Below are 19,241 nucleotides of genomic sequence, written 5' to 3'. Positions count from 1 at the left end.
CCCCCCCCACCCTCCACGCTTCTGCGCTCTGTGGAGCGCACGTCGTCGTTGCCCTCGGCGTGTCTCGAGTAGTGGTGTCTCTTATATATATATAAAAAAAAAGAAGTGCATCTTCACAACGAGCCGCCTTTATTCCTCTCTCTCACGAGGAGTCTTGAAATTCGCGCGAGTTCTCGCTACGACGAGGAACGTCACCGTGGTGAAACGCTCGTTCGTCCTTCGCGAAGGAGAAGTCACACGATCGAGACTGCGCCCTCGCCGGCGGAATGTAGATTCGACGACGACGACGACGCGGTGGACGGCGCCGGGAGTTGACGCGTCGCGCCTGCACTTTCTGTACTTTGGTGCGCGCGATAGAGGAGGCCACAAGGTGCAGGAGAGTGTACAGGAGAGTGCACGCGACGCGAGCGATCTGACGATACCCTCGAGAGAGGGCCTCGACCTCCACGACCGACTCCAGGCTCGAGCGGGTGTTGTGCTGAGTGATACCGTGAGCGGGGACGCCGTCGGCGGGAGTAGTGACACGAGAAGCGGGACTCCGCGAGACACGCGTATGTGAGTACCATGTTGACGAGAGACCCGATCTTGATTGTCCCTCGACCGGACAGGTCGTCGACGACGAGGACACCCATCCTCCGGCACGTTCGCCAAGTCCACTTCGACGCGCGAAGAGAGACTCTCCGGCTCTCGACGGGGACCCTCCCGACTCGTCTTTCCTCTCCGCTACCCTGGACGCATCGCGCGTATTATAACCTCTATCTAAGTCGCGCGCACGTCGATGTCATGTCGGTCGCGCGCTGCTGAATCCTCTGCCTTCCCCGTCCCTTCGCTCCGCGTCTCCTCGAGCGGGAGATGACAAGCGAGCGAATAGCCGCGCGCACGTTACTCCTCTCTTCGCTTTCTTCTTCCTTCACGACGCCGGGCTGCTTCGCTAGAAGCTCTCGACGACGACGACGCGGTGATCCGCCTCGCGAGCTCGTTAAATTCTGTGGACCTGTCCTTGTCATTTACAGATACGTCTCCGGAAATTTGCATTCGACTATACACCCGAGTACGTAATTGACATATCGTATTGACATCGTGTTATCTTCATAGACGTGTTTCGTCTTCATCGTACTCGGCATGTACGGCATTTCGCTGGGAAGCTCTGCGCGCGCGCACGCTCGCGAGCGCACCCGCTGCGTACACACGTACGTGCATGCATACGCGCGACGGAGTCTCTCCGAGTGTAGGTGTAGGAGGTTGGAAGGTTGAGAGAGGAGAGGTGCACACGGAGGGTCGAGGCAGACCGACCAACTGGCTGGCTGGCAAGCTAGCTGGTTGTCCGTCTGACCGACGCTCGTGGATACTAGCGGTGGCTAAGCAAGCGCAGGTGACTGACTGAGAGACGACGCTAACTGTTTTCTCGTGCGAATGAAGTAATCTTCAAGCTAGGATTCTCGAATAATCCATCGGTGCGTTCATTCGTGCGTTCATCTGTCCGTCCGTCCGTCCGTCCGTCTGTCTGTTCGTCCGTCCGTCCATCTGTCTGTCCATTCGTCGGTCGGTTCGCGTGTGCGCGCGTGTAGCACAACGTACCGTGTACTCATTCGCACATCGAGGAAAGAGAGCGAAAGCGGAGCCTCAGACGACGCCGTCGTATTCGTTCGACACGGCCCGGGCACATTCGGAGACCCCCGTCGCGCCGAGGACCCTCGTCGGAAGTTTGTTGGTTATGGGAGCGGAAGCAAGTGCGGAATTCGCAGCGCCATTTTGAAAAATTCGGCCCCGCTAAAAATTCCTTCCCTCCCGTCCGTCTGTGCCCCCGCTTAGGATAGAGAGCGTGCTACAGAACGCTTCACCATTCATCCTCGCTTGAACGCTGCCGATTGTTATCAGTGCTGTTCGTTAAATGTTTAGATCGACTGCGCGGCGAATCGTGGTGGACCCATGGAAGGCACATTGGAAGAACCACCTATTAAGGACTCTTCTCGAAGCAGTCCTGACAGACATCTGAAAGGTAAGCATTCTATTTTGGTAGTTAGATATTGGTGTTAGCTTCTGAATAAATGATTGCTGAATGATCTCTGCTACTTGGAACTCTTTTGACTACTTTGTCATTGGTGTTCTACACTATTGTGTTAATGATCCATCGATAGTAACATTGTAGACTAATTCATTTATCATTCTCTCTAAGTGATAATTATGCGCGACATTGTATTTCATTTGCATAGCACTAATTATTACCAACTTGAAAGTTTCTTGTAGAAAATTGCTCTGAGGAATTACCACATTTTCACTTCTGCGTTATTTGTGTGTGCACATGCTTAATGATTATAGTGATCTGTCTAGAATAGGTGTATATATATATTTAGAGTAGAAGTTGTGGAATATGTTAACATTTGCAGATGCAGCTTCATAAAAGTTATTTCATGAGCTTTTTCAACTTGACGTATAAACATGAAGAAAAATCTCACTAGCCTCACAATTTCACGTTAAAATTGTATAGAATAATGTTGGTTATATTTTGAAGATTATAACTTTAGAGATATTCTCAATGTAAAATTTATAACATTTTGGATTTTATCTTTTTAATTAAGGTAGAAATACTTTTTATTGTTTATCTTGATTTAAGATTATTTATGTATTAAATCATAATCATTTCTATTAAGAATATTTTGTAATTGCTTGCAGATATAGTTATACCAAACGGGGTCAATGGGAGCTATAGTGCTGACAACGAAGAATATATGGATACCAGTGATAATATGGACAAGACTGTGTCAAAAGAGATGGTCACAGAAGAAGAAGGTGATGATGAGGAAGATGGAGATGAAGAGGATGACGAGGATGACGATGATGGTGAGAGCCAGGAAGGAAAAAATGAAGGTAGTGAGAAAAAGGATACAGTAGATAGTAGTAAAAAAGAGGGTGAAACGGTTGAATCCAAAAATGACTTTAACGTAGGGAAATCGTCCGACGGTGTGAGTGAGACGAACAATTCTAGTGAAGTGTCTAAAACTGAAGCCGAGTGTAAAAACACCGCATCTTGTGATGAGGCTATAGAGGTAGACGAACAGAGTAACAACTCTGACGTGGAGTGTCTCGACGAGAGCATTACGGAAATACGATTGGATAATGACGATGTGTTCATTTCGAAGAAATCTGCTGAGAAGCAGGACAACAATGACATGTCGAGTAATAGCGATGTGCAACAATTAAACGATAGCAGCGAAATGGCCGACAGCAGCTTCGAGATGTCGGATGTCAAGCTCTGCGAGGAGAATGGTAGCTGCGACAGTCCCGATATCGAAGAGATAACCGACAATGCAAAGAACAATGGACATAATGCATCGGTAGAACGTGCCGTTAAAGATCCCACGAAGCAGCGGAAACCTCGAAAACAAATAGATCTTAGTAGTATCACGCCGAGAAGGAGTTCGCGTAACATCAAACGAACGAGTTACATAGAGAAAGAAATTGAAGAGGAAGTGGACGACGATGGGTCCGACATAGAGGAGATTAAGCCGGAGGACCCGTTAGCCGGTATCGACAGTAAGGACAAGGAGAATTCGAAACTGAAGTCACCGATCAAGAATAGCAAAACCACCATCGTCGTGAACGACACGAAGCGTTTGGTGGAAATAGCCGCTGGTAGCAAATCCGTGAAAGGCGGGAAGAAGGAGCCCACGTTAGTTATAATAGACACCAACTCCATTCTTTCGGGACGCGGTGGAGTGCCTGTGAGTAACAGCAAACCTCACCACTCAGTCTCCAACTCCAATCCATTCTCGGTAGTATCGATGGGCATGGGACAAACGCAAACGATGTATCCCAACATGAGGACAACCATCACGCCAGTTCCCATGACCTCGAAAACGGCGCAGTTGAGCCCCAAGACCAGCAGTATGACCACAGTTACGCCAACGGTGCCGCAGATTTTGCCGTCGTTGACTGACGATATGTACGTGGTCGAGGCGCCATCCTTCATAGTACCTTACGTATACGAGAAACCGCCTCTGAAACCGCTGAAAGAATTCGTCTCGAAGTTGGAAAGGAGCATCGAGGAGAGGGAGAGGGAAGAGAAACTTAAGAGAAATACGGACGGAAACGAGGAGCATGGGGATGATCATTCGGACTCTGCTAAGAAGGGCAGCGAGAAATCGGAGGAAAGCGAAAGTGAGGGGAGAAGTAAGAAGGACATCGACGACAAAGCGATCGACAACTCAATAGACTTGACCGAGCACGGATTCAGTAGTATAGCTGATAAAAACGATCATCTGCGGCAGGAAGATAGAAACAAGATACCGAATACTTTGACATACTTCGACTTGCCGCTGGGCAAATTCTTCATACAAATCGGAACGAGCCTAGTTCAAGAGTATGTGCAAACCGATCTCTTACGGACTCAAAAGCGCAAACAGGGCAAGGGCAGTACCTCGGCCGAGACTCAATTAGCTATAAACTCGCTTATCAAGAATCTAGAATTTAGCAAAGAGAACAATGAACCATTCCATTTAGAGATGAAGAAATGCGAATTCTGTAGTTTTAAAACGGAATCGACCTTAGTCATGCAGCATCATCTAGAGACCCCGCATATGCGTAATTACGTTTACAAGTGTAACTTCTGCCCGATCGAAGTGCGTAGCCCTCACGATATCCTATTTCACATGGAAGCGGAGCATAATACTCGCGGTAGATTGGAGCGCGGTCCGGCCTTCCATCAGTGCCCAAACTGTCCGTTTGAGGACAATCAGAAAGGCAAGTTGACGCGGCATATTCTCGCCTGCACCAAAAAGTTCCGGCCGGAACGGAACCTGGAGCCAGCCGTGGATTGGGAGCCACCAGCGAAAATACCGAGACTGAATCGCGCGCGACCGATCGGGCCGACCAATCCAAACGCGCTCGCGGCGATGGCAATGAGCGGCAAGGGCCCGCAGCCGCTGCTACCGAAGCTGCTGCCCGCGCCGATCACCGGTCGTGGGAGAGGTCGGCCGCCCATGCAGCCGAGATACTCCGATCTGAAAACACTGCGGCCAGGTGCTACTGCGATACGGCAAGGTGAGGCGAATTAAGAGCAGGCAAAATAATGCTCTCTTCACTTGTCAACGCGTACTGATAGGAATTCTATTTCAGATAATGTTGCAGGAATGATGTATCGTCCTACATCTTCTGGCTTACTGGTGCCCACGTCATACCAGTTTGGTAGTAACCAAATATTCCAGGTAAACATAGCATTCATTTTTTTACGTGCACGCACATGCAGACACTGATAATCGGGTGTATAGCGGGTGGCGAGCGTGATAACGCAAAGTGTCACGATAATTCCCGCTTTGAAGAACCGCTCGGGAGGATGTACGTTTTTTTTTTTTTTTATTTAAAATTCGATTCGACCCAGTAAATCCCCTTTATTCATCGTTATGCTATGTTCTCCCAGGATGACGTAATATACATCCTACACGCACGCACAGACACTCACATGTACACAGTTAAACATTATGATTTTAACCATCATACATTTACATTTCTTTATCGCAAAATCAAAATATGTGCTTATACTAACATACAAGGGCGATGATAATCGTGAAAAGTCATGCCCTTCAAATTTGAAAAAAAAAACACTGCAACACGCTGCGTAAAAATAGAATAAACTATATACATGTATTAAGTATTCAGTATATTCTTATTAAACTGTATATGCATATTATTAAGCTCTACACTACACATAATACCACCATTGGTCGCATTTTCTTGACGGATGTGTATATCGTTACTTTATTTTGTGAATTGGTATATCTGTGCAACAATCATCGACAAAATGCGGGCAGGGTAATATAAACTACGTTCAAAATGACCAAGTAACCAAGTTGTAAATGCACAAAATTGGGGCACATAAAGGAAAACTAAGATGGGAGAGTAAATTTTTACTCGTTTCCCCCCCCCCCCCCGGTATTGGTACCATAGATTTTTTGCACGAGAAAACGTGTAAATATTACTTTAAATCAAAACTCCTCTGGATATCGGGAATTGGTGAATCAATATATCTCACGTACTATGTTATGTCCGTGTTGCAACAATACAGAAGGGAGTGTGAATCACACAGAGTCTTTAGACTGTATGGATTATCTCGTTTCTAGTAACGATGTTTACGAATGTGTATACACACACTCGAAATATCACACTTTAAATAGTCCGAAAGCTCCAAGAACTAGTAAAAAAGATATATGGGTGGTGGCAGGTGGTGGGTGGCTCTGGGACTGTCATGTCGGCTGTCTCGGGAGTGAGTAGCAGTAGCGGCGGCAGTTCCGGTCAACCCACACCAATTGCACTTGTACCCAACGTAATCGACTCTCTGTCTAGGTTGTCCTCATCACAGGTAAATAAATATAGGAAAATACCAGTGGGAGAATACTCTGATCTCATGATACTTGTGACCGCATGCGACGATGTGTTTTTTCGCAGGTGCAAACAGGCTTTTAACATTCTTCAATTAAGTCTCCAGTTAAATGCGTTTATAGCCGCTTGTGAATCTTAACATCACGCACAACAATATCAATTCCCCATCTAATTTACTTTCGCAGGCCAGTTATTCCCCCATAATTGTACACGCATACACACACGTTATCTGAAAAAGAAACATGCGTTTAGACTCCTTAGTCCTTTATCGCGCACACCCTTTTGTTCATTTATATAACAGTATACGACTACACATCTACAAAACAGAACAAGAGCTAAATTTCTATCAGCTCTCTCTCTAATATACGTGTAATTTTTTTATTTATTAATACTGGGAACATAAATATTTATCTTAATTTTTGAGTAAGAAAATAAAGGAACACATACACACATACAAATGTACACATGCACACGTTTACATATATGTGAGAACGAAACAATCTAACAAATGTGTACGATTTTGACTGAAGATGCAATTTTCAGGTGGATATTACTAATAAAAAATATATATATATTTATCAGTATATGTATATAATTTATAAAAATAATATGACCCGATGTGTATTTTGTATCCTGAATAACATAGGTACTTTATATTTTTCAGAACACATCTGCCAGTCCCAAAAACCCTACAGCAAAGTTATTAAGTCAGCCGAGTATATCTATTACTCCACTACCACGTACGACATCTCAAACCTCCATTCCAGGATCAGGCACTTCTTCAAAATCTGGGGGCAAGAGTTCGTTTGTTATATGTGAAATTTGTGACGGATATATTAAGGTAGGTGTGCCGATAAGTTCGTAAATTTCACATTCTTTATGTTTAACGTTAACTATACCTGAAATACGTTAAAAAAAGTAAATATATGAAAAGAATTGATTTTGTAAGAAATAAGCTTTCACAAGTCGCAAGTTATAAATATATCACTTGGCTTGCGAATCGTATTGGCAATTGCAAGATTTTATCAATATTATATCGCGCGTAATAATACGTGAATTTCTTCAAAGAACTTGCATTGAATTCCCCCGTCATATTTATTTTAGGATCTAGAGCAACTACGAAATCACATGCAATGGATCCATAAAGTAAAAATACATCCAAAGATGATTTACAACAGACCTCCACTAAACTGCCAGAAATGCCAATTCCGATTTTTCACAGATCAGGTAAAAAGAAAATTAATAAGGTAAAATAATGACCCCGCGTTGTAGTTTTTAATATTGTAATAATTGGACGGAATACGTTAGATCGTTACTGCTTATTATAAAATCTGTACATACGTTTAACAATTGTTCTCGGAGATTAATACCGCACCCTTTTTATGACAGGGCTTGGAAAGACACTTACTGGGATCTCATGGACTTGTCACGTCCAGCATGCAAGATGCAGCAAATAAAGGAAAAGATGCGGGTCGTTGTCCATCCTGTGGCAGGGTAAGTTCACTTTTTTCCAACATAGAGTAATTAAGAGTTCTCTTCGAAAAGGAAAGAACGAATGATCGAGAGAAATGAACACGATGGGACCGAGAGTTAACGAGCGTTGCTTTCCAGGTATATCAATGGAAACTACTGAATCACGTTGCTCGAGACCACGGAATGACATTAAAGCCAGCACACCTGTCGTATAAATGTACAGTCTGCACTGCCACTTTCGGTATGTACAAGCAGTTCGAGAATCACGTGTATTCGGCACACAGTGTCGTGGCGAAGAGAGTGATGGACAAGAAAAACGCGCCAGCATCGCCGTCGTCCAGATCCAACGATTCCCTTCTGAAGCCGTTGAAGATCAATGACGAGATTACGATTATCCCGCAACCGGCGAAACCCACAACCAGATCCGGCGCGACTCAAGGCCGAGGAAAATAGCAATGATGAGCTTGAGTGATACTTGTGTCTCGTCTGATCGAATTTCGCATAACTCTTTGTGGTACTCTCCATGCCGATCGTCGTGAACGTATGGCGATCAACGTGCCGTGTACATGTGTATGTATACTATTGCTTAAGGCGCAAATTACGACACCTAACAGAGAAAAGAAAGGAAAAGAAATCAATTACAACTATTTGCAACAAGAACTAGTTGACTTCGTAATAATATTCCATCAATGATTATACCGATATATTTATTTAAGAATTTTTATTGTTGTTATCGGACCTACATAAAAATAGACTGTAAAAACATTAAAGGGTGGCCTTCAGTCTAACTCCTTGGTTAATCCTTATATAGCAGCGTATTCTCCCGACCTGTGTAACGCCTATGTGTGTGTAACGGACTCTCGTGAAATACCAAGTGTATCTACACATTCGATATGTGACGACGCATAAACATGTCACACGTGCAGTGCGGATTACTCTCTCTTTCTCTCTACCCCTCTTGCATAGTGAATTCTCTATATAATGTGTATAAATTCTTTTTCTAAGATAAATATATTCGAATTTATTCTATTTTGTTATTATGAACGCTAACTATCCGGGACAATGGATTGAAAGCTGTCCTCTTACTTAATCTCCGATTTGATAAGTCGATAAACATCATGTTTGCGAAACAGTTTCCGAGCGATTATACGAAGTGACAAATTCTACTAATTGACCAGAGTGCCCTCGACTGTCTCGCGAAACTATAGTACACAGGTACTAACGACAAATGTATACTATCTATCTTTGCCGTGTGGATCTTCCGATCGTATACATACCTTCATTTCGCCATCATATTTATCTTGATCAATAGTTGTCGAAATTATTCTCATGCTCTTATTTATGACACTTCCTTACATGAGAAAAAAAAACGTTAATTTATAATGTACAACATGAGCAGTTTTCCTTTTTTTTTTTAATCGAACTTGTAAATTGTATCTATTACTAAGTTTGACTTTTTTAGTCTCGCGTAATATACTAAGACAGAAAATACCCAATTTTATTTTCTGCGCTCTTAATAAGAACAACAAAAATGTACATTAATATAGGATATAATATAAAGAAATATATCAATAAAATAGGATGGCACACACTCGTGTATACATTTTTTTCTGATAAACGATAAACGTGAATATAAAACGGAGTATTGGACTTAGCACACAACGTGACGTATGAATACATATTTATATATGTATATATATAATATAGTATTCACACATGATATTACATATATAAATATGTAAAATTACAATAGAGCATAGCAATAGTGTATTACAAGAAGAAATTAACCGTTTTATTTTCTTCTTGTATACACTCCGGAACGATAATAGGGTTACATCAATATGTAGATAGTCGTTAAAAGTAACGGGTTTAATTTAGTAATTTCAATTTGTCCTGATCATTTTTGTACGTTATTGTAGGATATATAATTTTAGAAGGAACTATAATCACACAATGAAAAATATGAGATAGTGCGTTTTTGCACTGTATGGCTGTATTATTTAATTCTGCTACTTGCCAAACGCTTACGGCAAGCCATGTTGGTAAAACTAAGAAACATCGCTAGACATAATTACAGAAATATATAGTTTATTGTAATAATTTGTACAATATTATATGATTACAAGAATAAAGTGTACCAACATTGAACTAAGGTTTCTATAGTATGCGTCACACACTTTGAAACCTATCGCCGTTTGGTAGCAACAGAATTCGGCCTGAGTAAAAAAGCACGATCCTAAGTAAAAAAAAGAATCAAGCATGAACAGAAAACTGCCACGACTAAGAGAAATGATAGTTTTGTAAATATATATATATTATTTTCAGTGTTGTCAAAAAAAATTCTAAAGCTTCGACAAACGTGTAAGATAGATATTTTACGAATAATAATATAATATTCTGCAGTTATAAATTCACATTGTCACAAGGATATTTGTCACCATTTTCATCACGCTTCAATGACAAGTGGGACTTTTATCTGAAATACTATATTTAAAGAAGTTCAAAAAATTCGATCGAAATGTAATAATTAATTTACGTCTTGATCACACAAAACGTTGTCAATTGAATTCTAGGAAGGAGTGAATAATTACAGTTATCTCGCACAAAGTATATATTTCATAAATTTAATACTCAAAATGAAAATCGAAATAGGACTGATCAAAATTATTAATGCGTATATATCCGTCTTCTCCGCCCGTTGAATAACTGCGTCCATTGGGGTGAAAAGCGAGGGAATTGATGGGACCAAAGTGGCCCTTCAAACGTGCGAACTCTTCCTCGAATACCATGTGGAAGAATCGCGAATCAAATTTGCCCTGTCGCGCGGACGTCGTAGTTACGTCCATAGCGTCTTGACCACCACCAAGAACCACCTGTAGAGAAATATATCAATTTAATGAATGTAACATTACAGTAAGGTAATGGATGATGCTCCGAAGTAAAAAGTTACATGATCAAAAATCGGTGATATTGTGGCCGAATTCACGGGCCTTTCCGTTTTATACGTCTTCAGCAACATTAAAGATTCACTATCGAAAAGCTTTGCTGTGTGATCCTTGGACGCGGTCACAAACATGGTGCCATCTTTGTTAAATTGCATATCATTTATTTGCGATTTGTGACCTTTGACACTTGACAATTTCTTTCCGGTCTGTATTGTAAGCAATATTCATTATTACTAATTCGTAATACTCCAATAATTATTGTTGCAATGATGAAAATTTTGTCTGATACTTACCCTCACATCCCAGAGAGTGATCTCTCCATCTTCGTGGCCTGTAACGATCGTCTCGTCCAGGGCACCCCATAATATGGCTGAGATCCTAGGGCCATTAACTGAAATCCTAGAAATTGCATCATCTTGCGACAACGTAGGGTCGACATTTCGTATATCCATAATAAACATCTCGCACTGATGACCCAAGGCTTTATCAGTGGAGAATACAGCAAGATTCGCCGAGTAACTGAAGCCACAGGTTCGTACTGAACTATTTGTATGCAGCTGACCTATCTCCTTGCCTGAACAATATCATGTAAAAGATACAAGTATACAACAAAACTATATCAATGTTTTCTTGTATAACCCTGTTATGTACAAACCAGTCTGGCAATCCCAAACTCTTAAAGAATTATCACCACTTCCGGATAACAACCGTGTAGTATCCCAATTGACGTCGATGCACCATACAGAACCATTATGGCCATTGAAGGTTCCAAGACGCTCTCCATTCAGAGAATACCAAACATTAGGTTGCTTATCCTTACTGGCAGAGAATACCAAATCACCTTCTCTGTTATACTTGATCTTGGTGATGGCACGCTCGTGCCCATGTAACATCAAGGGTTTCTGAAAACAGGTGATTGCTTTTAGTATCTCAAAAAAGATGACAAATGAGTCATAAAAGACATGTATACATATATACACACATAGATAATGTAAATAGAAGGATTGAACTTTGTTTAAAGTTCCACAGTATTGCGGAAAAGTACAATTAATTACACAATATTCCGATGATCAGGGTTAAAATATCGCATATTTTATCAGCACAATGTACGGACATTGCCGAGGGGAATGTTGGTTTCGATACAAGATTGAAAAGAACTTACCATTTTGCAGCGTTTAACCCTATAAAGTCCTTAGTTGACGAATATATTTCTTTTGAATTAAAATATAATGACACGAGGTTTCGGTCGGTTGGAAAATGGAAGCAGGCACGGTGAGACAACCATAGATTAGATGGATAACGAAATTTGGTTACTCACAGACGACTTTCGTCTGTTCCAAAATCTATCAAATCCGCACCCACATGGCGCGGCAAGTAGAGTTACCGATCTTACGAGGTCACACGGTCACAGTTCCGTTCCGAGTTCCGTTCGTATAAATAGCCGTCGCGAAAAATTGGAAAGGAAACGAATTTGAAACGGCATGACAGATATCTCCGGGCAACATGAGGTCAACCAGAGCTATTGTTTCAAATGGAGCAATTACCAGAGCTACCTGTCCGATGTCGTGCAACAGCTCTTGGAGGAGGATTGCATGGTGGACGTCACTCTATGCGCAGCCGGCCACCGTATTCACGCGCATCGCATCGTATTGTGCGCCTGCAGCACCTTGTTCCAAGTAAACATTCTCTCCTGACGGGACTCGATTGCACGGAATATCGATGAAATTGATCAGCGTTACACAATTTGCAGGAAGTCCTTAGCCAAGTGACAGAGGATAACCCGACTATTATTCTGAGCGATATATCTCCTCAGGATATCAAGTCGATTATCGAATTTGCATATCATGGGGAGGTCCGAGTCCCCGTAGAAAATATCAGTAACTTACTTGAGACTGCACGCTCGTTGAAGATAAGCGGCCTTATTGACGTTAGTATCAGATGAAAGCTATAACGGCGTAAGAAAGTTGGCGGTTGATTTGCTTCAAGGTTTCAACTTACCTTTTCCATTCACATTATGCTTAGTGATTGTAATTTATGAATTGTGCAATGTCTCCTCGGCAGATCAATGGACTCGAGGAAAGTGAAAGTGCTGTAAACACAGAGGACAGCGATGAGCATGTGACTGAAATGGAGGAAAGTTCGGTTGTTCCTCCGGAGAAAGACCTGCAACAAGGACAAACCACTGCTGATAATAGCGTCTTGAGTAAGAAAAGAAAACGCCGCCGTGATCCGTCAAAGAGAGAATACAGTGAAGTCATGTTGGCATCTGCAATTGATGATTTAAGATTGGGACAAACGTTAGTAGAAGCTGCCACTAAACATAACATACCACGTTCTACATTGTACATGCGGGCAAAAACATTGGGTATTCATTTAAGTGCATCGAGGAACGAGTATCCCGCGGAATGTATGAATGCGGCAATAACTGCTGTGATGGGTTAGTGTATTTTTTTTTATTTTCTTTTAGTATTTTGTAGACTCCTCTCTTCTTCTTTACGTTAAATTATCCTGGTAAATTTGTATTTGTTCAACAATCAAGCGAACTGTAAGGCTTATGCTCTTCTCTTGTTGCTACAGGTGGTTCAAGCTTGCAGCATGCATCAGATTTATACAAAATACCCAAAACTGTATTGTGGAGGCGTATACAGAAAGAGGGTCATCAAATCTTGCGTTCTGAAATGAAGAGGTCCTACGGTTTAGATACGAGAGAGGCTGCTGTGAAAGCCTTGGAAAGAGGGGAGAATCTGACGAAAGTTGCATTAGAATTTAAAGTGAATTTTACTTCTGATTGCTTTTTTAACTATTCAAAGTGACATCAATCTAATGACAATCTCTTGTGCTTAGATACCAAAGACTACATTATTCAGAGACAAAGCACGATTAGTAGACCAAGGTAAATTGCCGTTGTCGTTTTGGAAGAAACGCAAGACTGAGGACGAGGAATTGAAGAAATCGCGATTGGAAGAAGCAGTGGCCGCTTGCAAGGGCGGCAAGATGTCGCAAGCCGCTGCGTCCATGACGTATCATATTCCAAAAACTACGATATGGCGAAGGCTTCAGCAGGACGGAAAGAAAACTGAGAGATCGTCGAACGTGAAGAAGCAACAACGACTAATCGAGACGTCGCAGCAGGATTCTGAAGCGAAAGCGCAAGAAGGCTCCGATTTTACCTATTGTGAGGTAATGCATAAATATATCTGCAAATTTGAAAGACTTAGCATAAGACATCGTTTTTTTTATATCAGGAGCAAAGTTTGACGTTACATCGGTCAATAAAAAATACGTTTTATGATGTAGGTTTCGTCGGATATTCCTATCGCTTACATAGACGAGAACAGCTTACCCGAAGATTCCGTGATAATCTTGACGACGGAGGAAATGGAAGGACTGAATCTGGAGGAGGGCAGACAAATTATTGTAAATACAGTACGTAAAACATACATTCGTATCGATGATTGAATTGCTTTTCATCTTTGTCGCTATAAACCATCCGTGTTCTCCTCAGGGATCTGGAGAGGAGTACATTCCATGTTCAATAAGTATCGAGGATAATAACGCAAATTACTCGCAGACTGAGAGTTAACATTACAGATACAGATCATAAGATTTAAGGCTAATCAATGTTATGTACATATAGTTGTTACGATATTTTGGAGAAAAGTTTATTTACACTCCGCATCATTTCCTCCTGAATCGAGATGAATCAAGTCTGAGAAAAAATTGCTTATCATACGCAGCATGTACACATGTAGATGTCTCAATGAGTGTGCATGTGAGGGTAATACAACAATCTAATAACTCGAGAAGTTTTGTGCGCATCCTACACTGCCAAATCAATTTGATTTTACAAGGTACCCGTAGTACAGTCGTGGACAGAAAGGTTGTCCCTTTCCTTGAGCATAATAAGCATCGCATTTGGAGTATCATTTCTGAACACTCGTGCGTCATAACTACTGATTATTTTGTGAGCCGGCGAGGATGCTCCAAAGCGGCAATTTTAATGCACAAATATTTAGAAGTGATATGCCTAATTCGAAATTTCCGATGTCACTACGCCTAGGGAATGGAAGAACCTTTCTGTCCGCGACTCTAGTGCTGAGTGTTCCAAAAGTCCCCTTTCGTGATAACTTCCCATTCTACGACCAATCAACGCTATCGAAGTACCACTTGTTAGCCTTGAACCTCAAGGTGCTGCGCAAATTCGAACAAGATGGCCGTGTGTCGTTTGACAGTTGACGACGTGCACATCATCTTGTCGTAGTCGTGCGTCACGTGTGGGATACGCGAGTGCGGGAACGTCGCAAGAAAAAAAAAAGAAGAAAGGAACTGTGCGAAAGAGGAGTACGCCTTGGAAGGTCTGTGACGAGCGGTTCTTCTCCCGACGACGTACAGTGCGCTACGTAGCGATACTTAGAGCGCGAGTGATCCGGATCCTCCGCAGGGCCGAGCGAGGCCGTATCATCGGAAAAATTGCGTACATCTCGCGGGAAGACATGCCGGACAGCGGAGCCGTTTACCAACCGACCACGGTCGGTTACACGTACGACAGCGGCGGCGACGGCACCGGAGGCGGCGGCGGTGGGTTGAGGCACGGTTTCTGGAGGATCATGTCCAGACACAAACTCAGCTCTCGAAAATGGCTCGAATGGGTGTTATTGTCGGTCGGATTATGCTTCTTTGTCGGTGGCCTTGCGACGATTCTTGTCAGCTTCGTCTGCACGCCATCGCGAACGAACATGCCGGAGGTAAACTTGTCTATTACTTATTTCTACGTACGACTCTAATGTATACAGAGAATACTTTCATCCTAATAGTCTGTATTAAGTGTTTGGTAAAAAACATATATAAAGCCATATCTGTTTCAAATGAGCAACAGTGGAAAATGCCGATAATCTTCTGTTTTCATTTAGTGATCTCAAGATCAATTTTTCTTTCGAGCAAGAGTACTCTGTACGTAATGTATTATACATGTTTATATGTTGACTATGGTCAGATGCTCATATGCTGTACGCATCTTCCTTTAACGAACAATAAAGATAGAGTGATATTTACAAGCAGATTAGCTCTGTAATCTTCTTCACGTTTGTTCATATCGACTCATAATAATAAATGATTACAGATCAATACAGATGAATATACTACGGTGGCTCCAGATATAACACAGCATGCAGATGATGCGGAAAACAATTCTGTGGCATTAGGCGCCGGCATGATGATAGTTGGTGTATTGCTCGGCTTAGCCTGGGCGTGGTTGTACTTCTTCCACCGTAACAAATCACCGAGGAACGGCATGACCGGCAGCAGTGGCCAGGTAGGCAGACAATGTCCAGCCATACAACATTTTGCGTCTGGTTTTTACAGGGGTGTGCGGGTGTTCGAAATCACACATTTTTCTCACGACATTGGTACGCCTTCGAGTGAGCCGATCCCTTCGAAGACTCGCACACTCCCTTCTCTGATTTTATTTCACCGGAAGCCATCCGCTCTCTGGTCTGTACACACTCGTTTCTTTATCTTATGTACGCGTTGCTATGAGGAAAGATGTTGGGCGGTTTGAATCCATCGACTGACTTGCTGGTGGGTTCCACTTCGCAGTACGGGCCAGTACTCACGGAGGTACCGAGTCAGCTGAAGATGAAGCAAGCGGGCTCGCACGACACGCCGGCTCTGCCGCTTTCCGATCAAGAGGAGGAAACGCACACGCTAATGCAGGATTCCGCGAGCCCGCCGGCCGTTTCCGTCGGATCCGGCGTCATCGCCAATCAGATCCCAGGTTGAGTACGGCAAATCGCTCGGTCCGCGCACACACGCACGCTCGTTCGTAACGGACGAGAGATCGCTTTGACTTTTATCAATCTTCTCGTATACGCGCGTTCCCTGCGAGAAGAGCGACTTTCGGCGATCTCGCGGATCTTGTCTCGTTTTACTTTTAGGGACTCGGGACGTCGTCTCTTTTGACTTGTTTGTTTTTCGGAGTCAATCGGTTCCCGTCGGCCGCCGTGACGACGATTTTGTGATTAATCAACTTTATGCCATTCAACGGAACTGCTTTTTGTTATTCTCCCCCGTGTCTCTTCGGGTTCGTCTGACTTTTCTGACGTAGATATTTTTACTTTAATATGCACAAACGCGACTTAAGAGATCTCATTTACATATATATGTAATATTATTTAGGCGCGTCAGTACTTATCCCTTCATTTTTTGCCTATGCATTCCTTCGCTCCGTCCATTGTCATCGTTAATACGTTAAGCGAGCATTGGATCCAGATAGAAACACACACTTTACAGATTGTATTCTTGAAACGTTACGACCGTGCCAGCCTGCGTGTGATGAGTTTTATAATAATCTTTTATATCGACACTGAACTCGATTATCGCGAGGCATTCTTTGACTTACATTTATATCATTGAAGAATCACAGTTGCTGCTACATACACTTCAGACGAATCTACGAGCGTTTTTGAGCGCACATTTAGATCGTCTTGTCCTAATTTTCGACGTGCTCTCATCATATTTATATATTCTTGCGTATCTACGTTTAAGTATCAGATCTAAATTATTAGCAATGGTGACAGTCATCGTTGACTATACATGTATATTGTAAATTAACAACCGCACATCGGAGCATGTACATCAATTCAGTCAATAATTGTCACTGTATTAGTACATGAACGATTATGTATATATTAGAATAATGTGTGTATATGGCATGTAAGACGAAATAACTGCAAATTGAAAGATGAGTTTTAAAATGTTTCTCGGTCATACCACTGCAGTGCACAATTTTTATTATGTTCCGATTTCTTTTTTAAATGTCCACTTAATCACTGAGACCACTATATAATAATACTAATAATCGTCATTTTATATTATTGCACATGATTTTCGTACAAACCGATCTTCTACAATGAATACATTCTCGCTTTAATGGGACACTTATCGAGCTGAAGTATTTTCTATGATTTTACATAATTAATTTAGCCCTTTGGACCCGCATGTAAACATAATGTAAATGTAGAATCTATCCTAGTAGGATTTAACGGTATATTAAATACGTTGCTTTCAGGGCAGAATACATGATATTTGTATAAAACACCAATTGGAGCTAATTTTTATACATTTATTATCTTTACTAAAGCTATGTGTTCAGTTTTACGATATGTGATAACGATTTTTGAGGAATCATCGAAGGACGGCCTGAAAATTCGTCTGAATTCAATGCTGATGTAGATTCAACCACATGTATAACATCACCAATTTTCACCATTTGCGTGAGATCCCTATTTTACGTTCGTTATTGAACTGTATACTAATTTATGTAAATGTTCTGGGATATATAAAACAAATAAAAATACAATACAACCTGCGATTCTTTTTTTTTCAATAATTGTAAAAATATTCGTTTATGTGACGAGATATATAGTTTATTTTCTATATATTTCCCTTAATTATAAAATTATATATATTTTTCATAAATATATATATATACTTACATAGTCAGCAGATTAAAAATTGCAACATTTTTTTGCATAAGTTTTTTGGGTGAAACATAAAAATAAATAAAATATTTTTAAATATAAATTGACAACGGCACCTTGTTCTTGTTCAAGTAAAGCGACTTCAATTCCGCCAGTTCCGCGGAAGGATCCTTTCGTCAAGACGGATATGTTGTTCGTATGTAGGTTCAAGTATTGCGTCGTCACGTTTTTGAACGCATTCTCTTGAATTTCTACAAGTCTTAAGTCATTGATGAACAATTCAGCGTCGGAGAGATCAGTCTGGGTCACGTTCAGCACGCCCTTGTAGTGACAGATGTTGCAATCGCCAATGTCCAGACATATCGGCACATCGACGGTCAACTGCTCCAAATGGACAACATTCGCCGAATATGCCGGAAGGACCCCTTGCAAGAATAGCGGAAAAAATCGCAACATCATATAAGCACTTGATTCGCGGTTGTTGAAGCAATAAGAAGACGAATCGCAGTTTTTATAGCCTTACATCGTTACACGAAGTACATAACGGATTATGTCAGCAAATCTATGCACTATTGATATTGCTATTGAGAAGTTATCGTGTTTACGCTCACGAAAAAATGTTCGCTTCGCAACGACGCGAAGTGTCAAAGTTGAAAGCGAAAAATAATAACATTTCTGAAAAATGTTCTGCTATCGCAGAAGTTCACGATGAGCGGAGAAATCGTAAGAAAATGAGAATATCACGTTTGAAACAACAATGACCAGTATATTAAATTTGAAATCTTTTAATTTTGCTATGTATGGGATATAAATATTTTTATTATTATTAAAGTATCATTTATTTAGTGCGCGAGGACAAATCAATCCAGCGCCCGAATTATTACAAGATGTATATAAAAATTCACAATTTAAAACTGTAATATTATATAAGTAATATATAGGTCACGATATATAGCATATGATAATATAG

General features: G+C 41.6%; 4 protein-coding genes across 17 annotated transcripts in view; 3 read left to right on the top strand and 1 right to left on the bottom strand.

Annotated features, from left to right (window-relative positions):
* Positions 1 to 9,996, top strand: part of LOC106746058 (kinesin-related protein 4) — a 14,124-nt gene extending 4,128 nt beyond the window's left edge. For 4 of the 12 annotated variants that reach the window (XM_014622221.1, XM_014622226.1, XM_014622222.1 and 1 more), the window contains exons 3-11: positions 150 to 555; positions 1,900 to 1,999; positions 2,674 to 5,040; positions 5,116 to 5,204; positions 6,218 to 6,355; positions 7,040 to 7,216; positions 7,480 to 7,602; positions 7,765 to 7,869; positions 7,987 to 9,996. In XM_014622221.1, coding sequence (XP_014477707.1) covers positions 1,930 to 1,999; positions 2,674 to 5,040; positions 5,116 to 5,204; positions 6,218 to 6,355; positions 7,040 to 7,216; positions 7,480 to 7,602; positions 7,765 to 7,869; positions 7,987 to 8,301 — 3,384 coding nt within the window. In that variant the 5' untranslated portion in view covers positions 150 to 555; positions 1,900 to 1,929 and the 3' untranslated portion in view covers positions 8,302 to 9,996. The other 8 variants (XM_014622218.1, XM_014622223.1, XM_014622217.1 and 5 more) reach the window with 8 other exon arrangements.
* On the bottom strand, positions 9,919 to 12,074 carry LOC106746061 (eukaryotic translation initiation factor 3 subunit I). Its single transcript, XM_014622232.1, has 5 exons — positions 11,956 to 12,074; positions 11,449 to 11,695; positions 11,087 to 11,367; positions 10,799 to 10,999; positions 9,919 to 10,721 (listed from the first exon to the last, which is right to left on the bottom strand). Exons 1-5 carry the CDS (start codon positions 11,956 to 11,958, stop codon positions 10,473 to 10,475), a joined length of 981 nt encoding a protein of 326 aa, XP_014477718.1. The 5' UTR covers positions 11,959 to 12,074; the 3' UTR covers positions 9,919 to 10,472.
* A 117-nt stretch (positions 12,075 to 12,191) lies between these two features.
* LOC106746060 lies at positions 12,192 to 14,584 on the top strand. Of its 2 annotated transcripts, none has more exons than XM_014622229.1 (7): positions 12,192 to 12,469; positions 12,544 to 12,720; positions 12,855 to 13,230; positions 13,371 to 13,564; positions 13,638 to 13,973; positions 14,091 to 14,219; positions 14,299 to 14,578. In XM_014622229.1, the coding sequence occupies exons 1-7, from the start codon at positions 12,275 to 12,277 to the stop codon at positions 14,374 to 14,376; spliced, it is 1,485 nt and encodes a 494-aa protein (XP_014477715.1). In that variant the 5' UTR covers positions 12,192 to 12,274; the 3' UTR covers positions 14,377 to 14,578. The 2 variants fall into 2 exon arrangements, with proteins under 2 accessions (XP_014477715.1, XP_014477716.1); XM_014622230.1 differs by having other exon boundaries at positions 12,206 to 12,469; positions 12,527 to 12,720; positions 14,299 to 14,584.
* Positions 14,585 to 15,003: 419 nt separating this feature from the next.
* On the top strand, positions 15,004 to 18,162 carry LOC106746062. 2 transcript variants are annotated; one of them, XM_014622233.1, is made up of 3 exons: positions 15,004 to 15,538; positions 15,913 to 16,104; positions 16,335 to 18,162. In XM_014622233.1, the coding sequence occupies exons 1-3, from the start codon at positions 15,287 to 15,289 to the stop codon at positions 16,569 to 16,571; spliced, it is 681 nt and encodes a 226-aa protein (XP_014477719.1). In that variant the 5' UTR covers positions 15,004 to 15,286; the 3' UTR covers positions 16,572 to 18,162. The 2 variants fall into 2 exon arrangements, with proteins under 2 accessions (XP_014477719.1, XP_014477720.1); XM_014622234.1 differs by having other exon boundaries at positions 15,005 to 15,538; positions 16,389 to 18,162.
* The last annotated feature ends 1,079 nt before the right edge of the window (positions 18,163 to 19,241 follow it).

This window comes from Dinoponera quadriceps, unplaced genomic scaffold (assembly GCF_001313825.1).
Source record: "Dinoponera quadriceps isolate SergipeBrazil2010 unplaced genomic scaffold, ASM131382v1 scaffold1782, whole genome shotgun sequence".
Lineage (NCBI taxonomy): Eukaryota > Metazoa > Arthropoda > Insecta > Hymenoptera > Formicidae > Dinoponera > Dinoponera quadriceps.
The sequence above is the reverse complement of the archived record's forward strand: the minus strand, read 5'-3'. Positions and strand labels throughout refer to the sequence as shown.

Excerpts from the sequence above, each read along its gene's own strand:
- LOC106746061 (XM_014622232.1), bottom strand. Across the intron at positions 11,368-11,448 it reads AGTTTGGGATTGCCAGACTG|GCAAGGAGATAGGTCAGCTG; the intron begins GTTTGTACATAA and ends GATATTGTTCAG. Across the intron at positions 11,000-11,086 it reads TCACTCTCTGGGATGTGAGG|ACCGGAAAGAAATTGTCAAG; the intron begins GTAAGTATCAGA and ends CTTACAATACAG.
- LOC106746060 (XM_014622229.1), top strand. The coding sequence starts at position 12,275 with ATGACAGATATCTCCGGGCAACATGAGGTCAACCAGAGCTATTGTTTC. Across the intron at positions 12,721-12,854 it reads AGATAAGCGGCCTTATTGAC|ATCAATGGACTCGAGGAAAG; the intron begins GTTAGTATCAGA and ends TCTCCTCGGCAG. Across the intron at positions 14,220-14,298 it reads GACAAATTATTGTAAATACA|GGATCTGGAGAGGAGTACAT; the intron begins GTACGTAAAACA and ends TGTTCTCCTCAG.
- LOC106746062 (XM_014622233.1), top strand. The coding sequence starts at position 15,287 with ATGCCGGACAGCGGAGCCGTTTACCAACCGACCACGGTCGGTTACACG. Across the intron at positions 15,539-15,912 it reads CGCGAACGAACATGCCGGAG|ATCAATACAGATGAATATAC; the intron begins GTAAACTTGTCT and ends AAATGATTACAG. Across the intron at positions 16,105-16,334 it reads TGACCGGCAGCAGTGGCCAG|ATGTTGGGCGGTTTGAATCC; the intron begins GTAGGCAGACAA and ends CTATGAGGAAAG.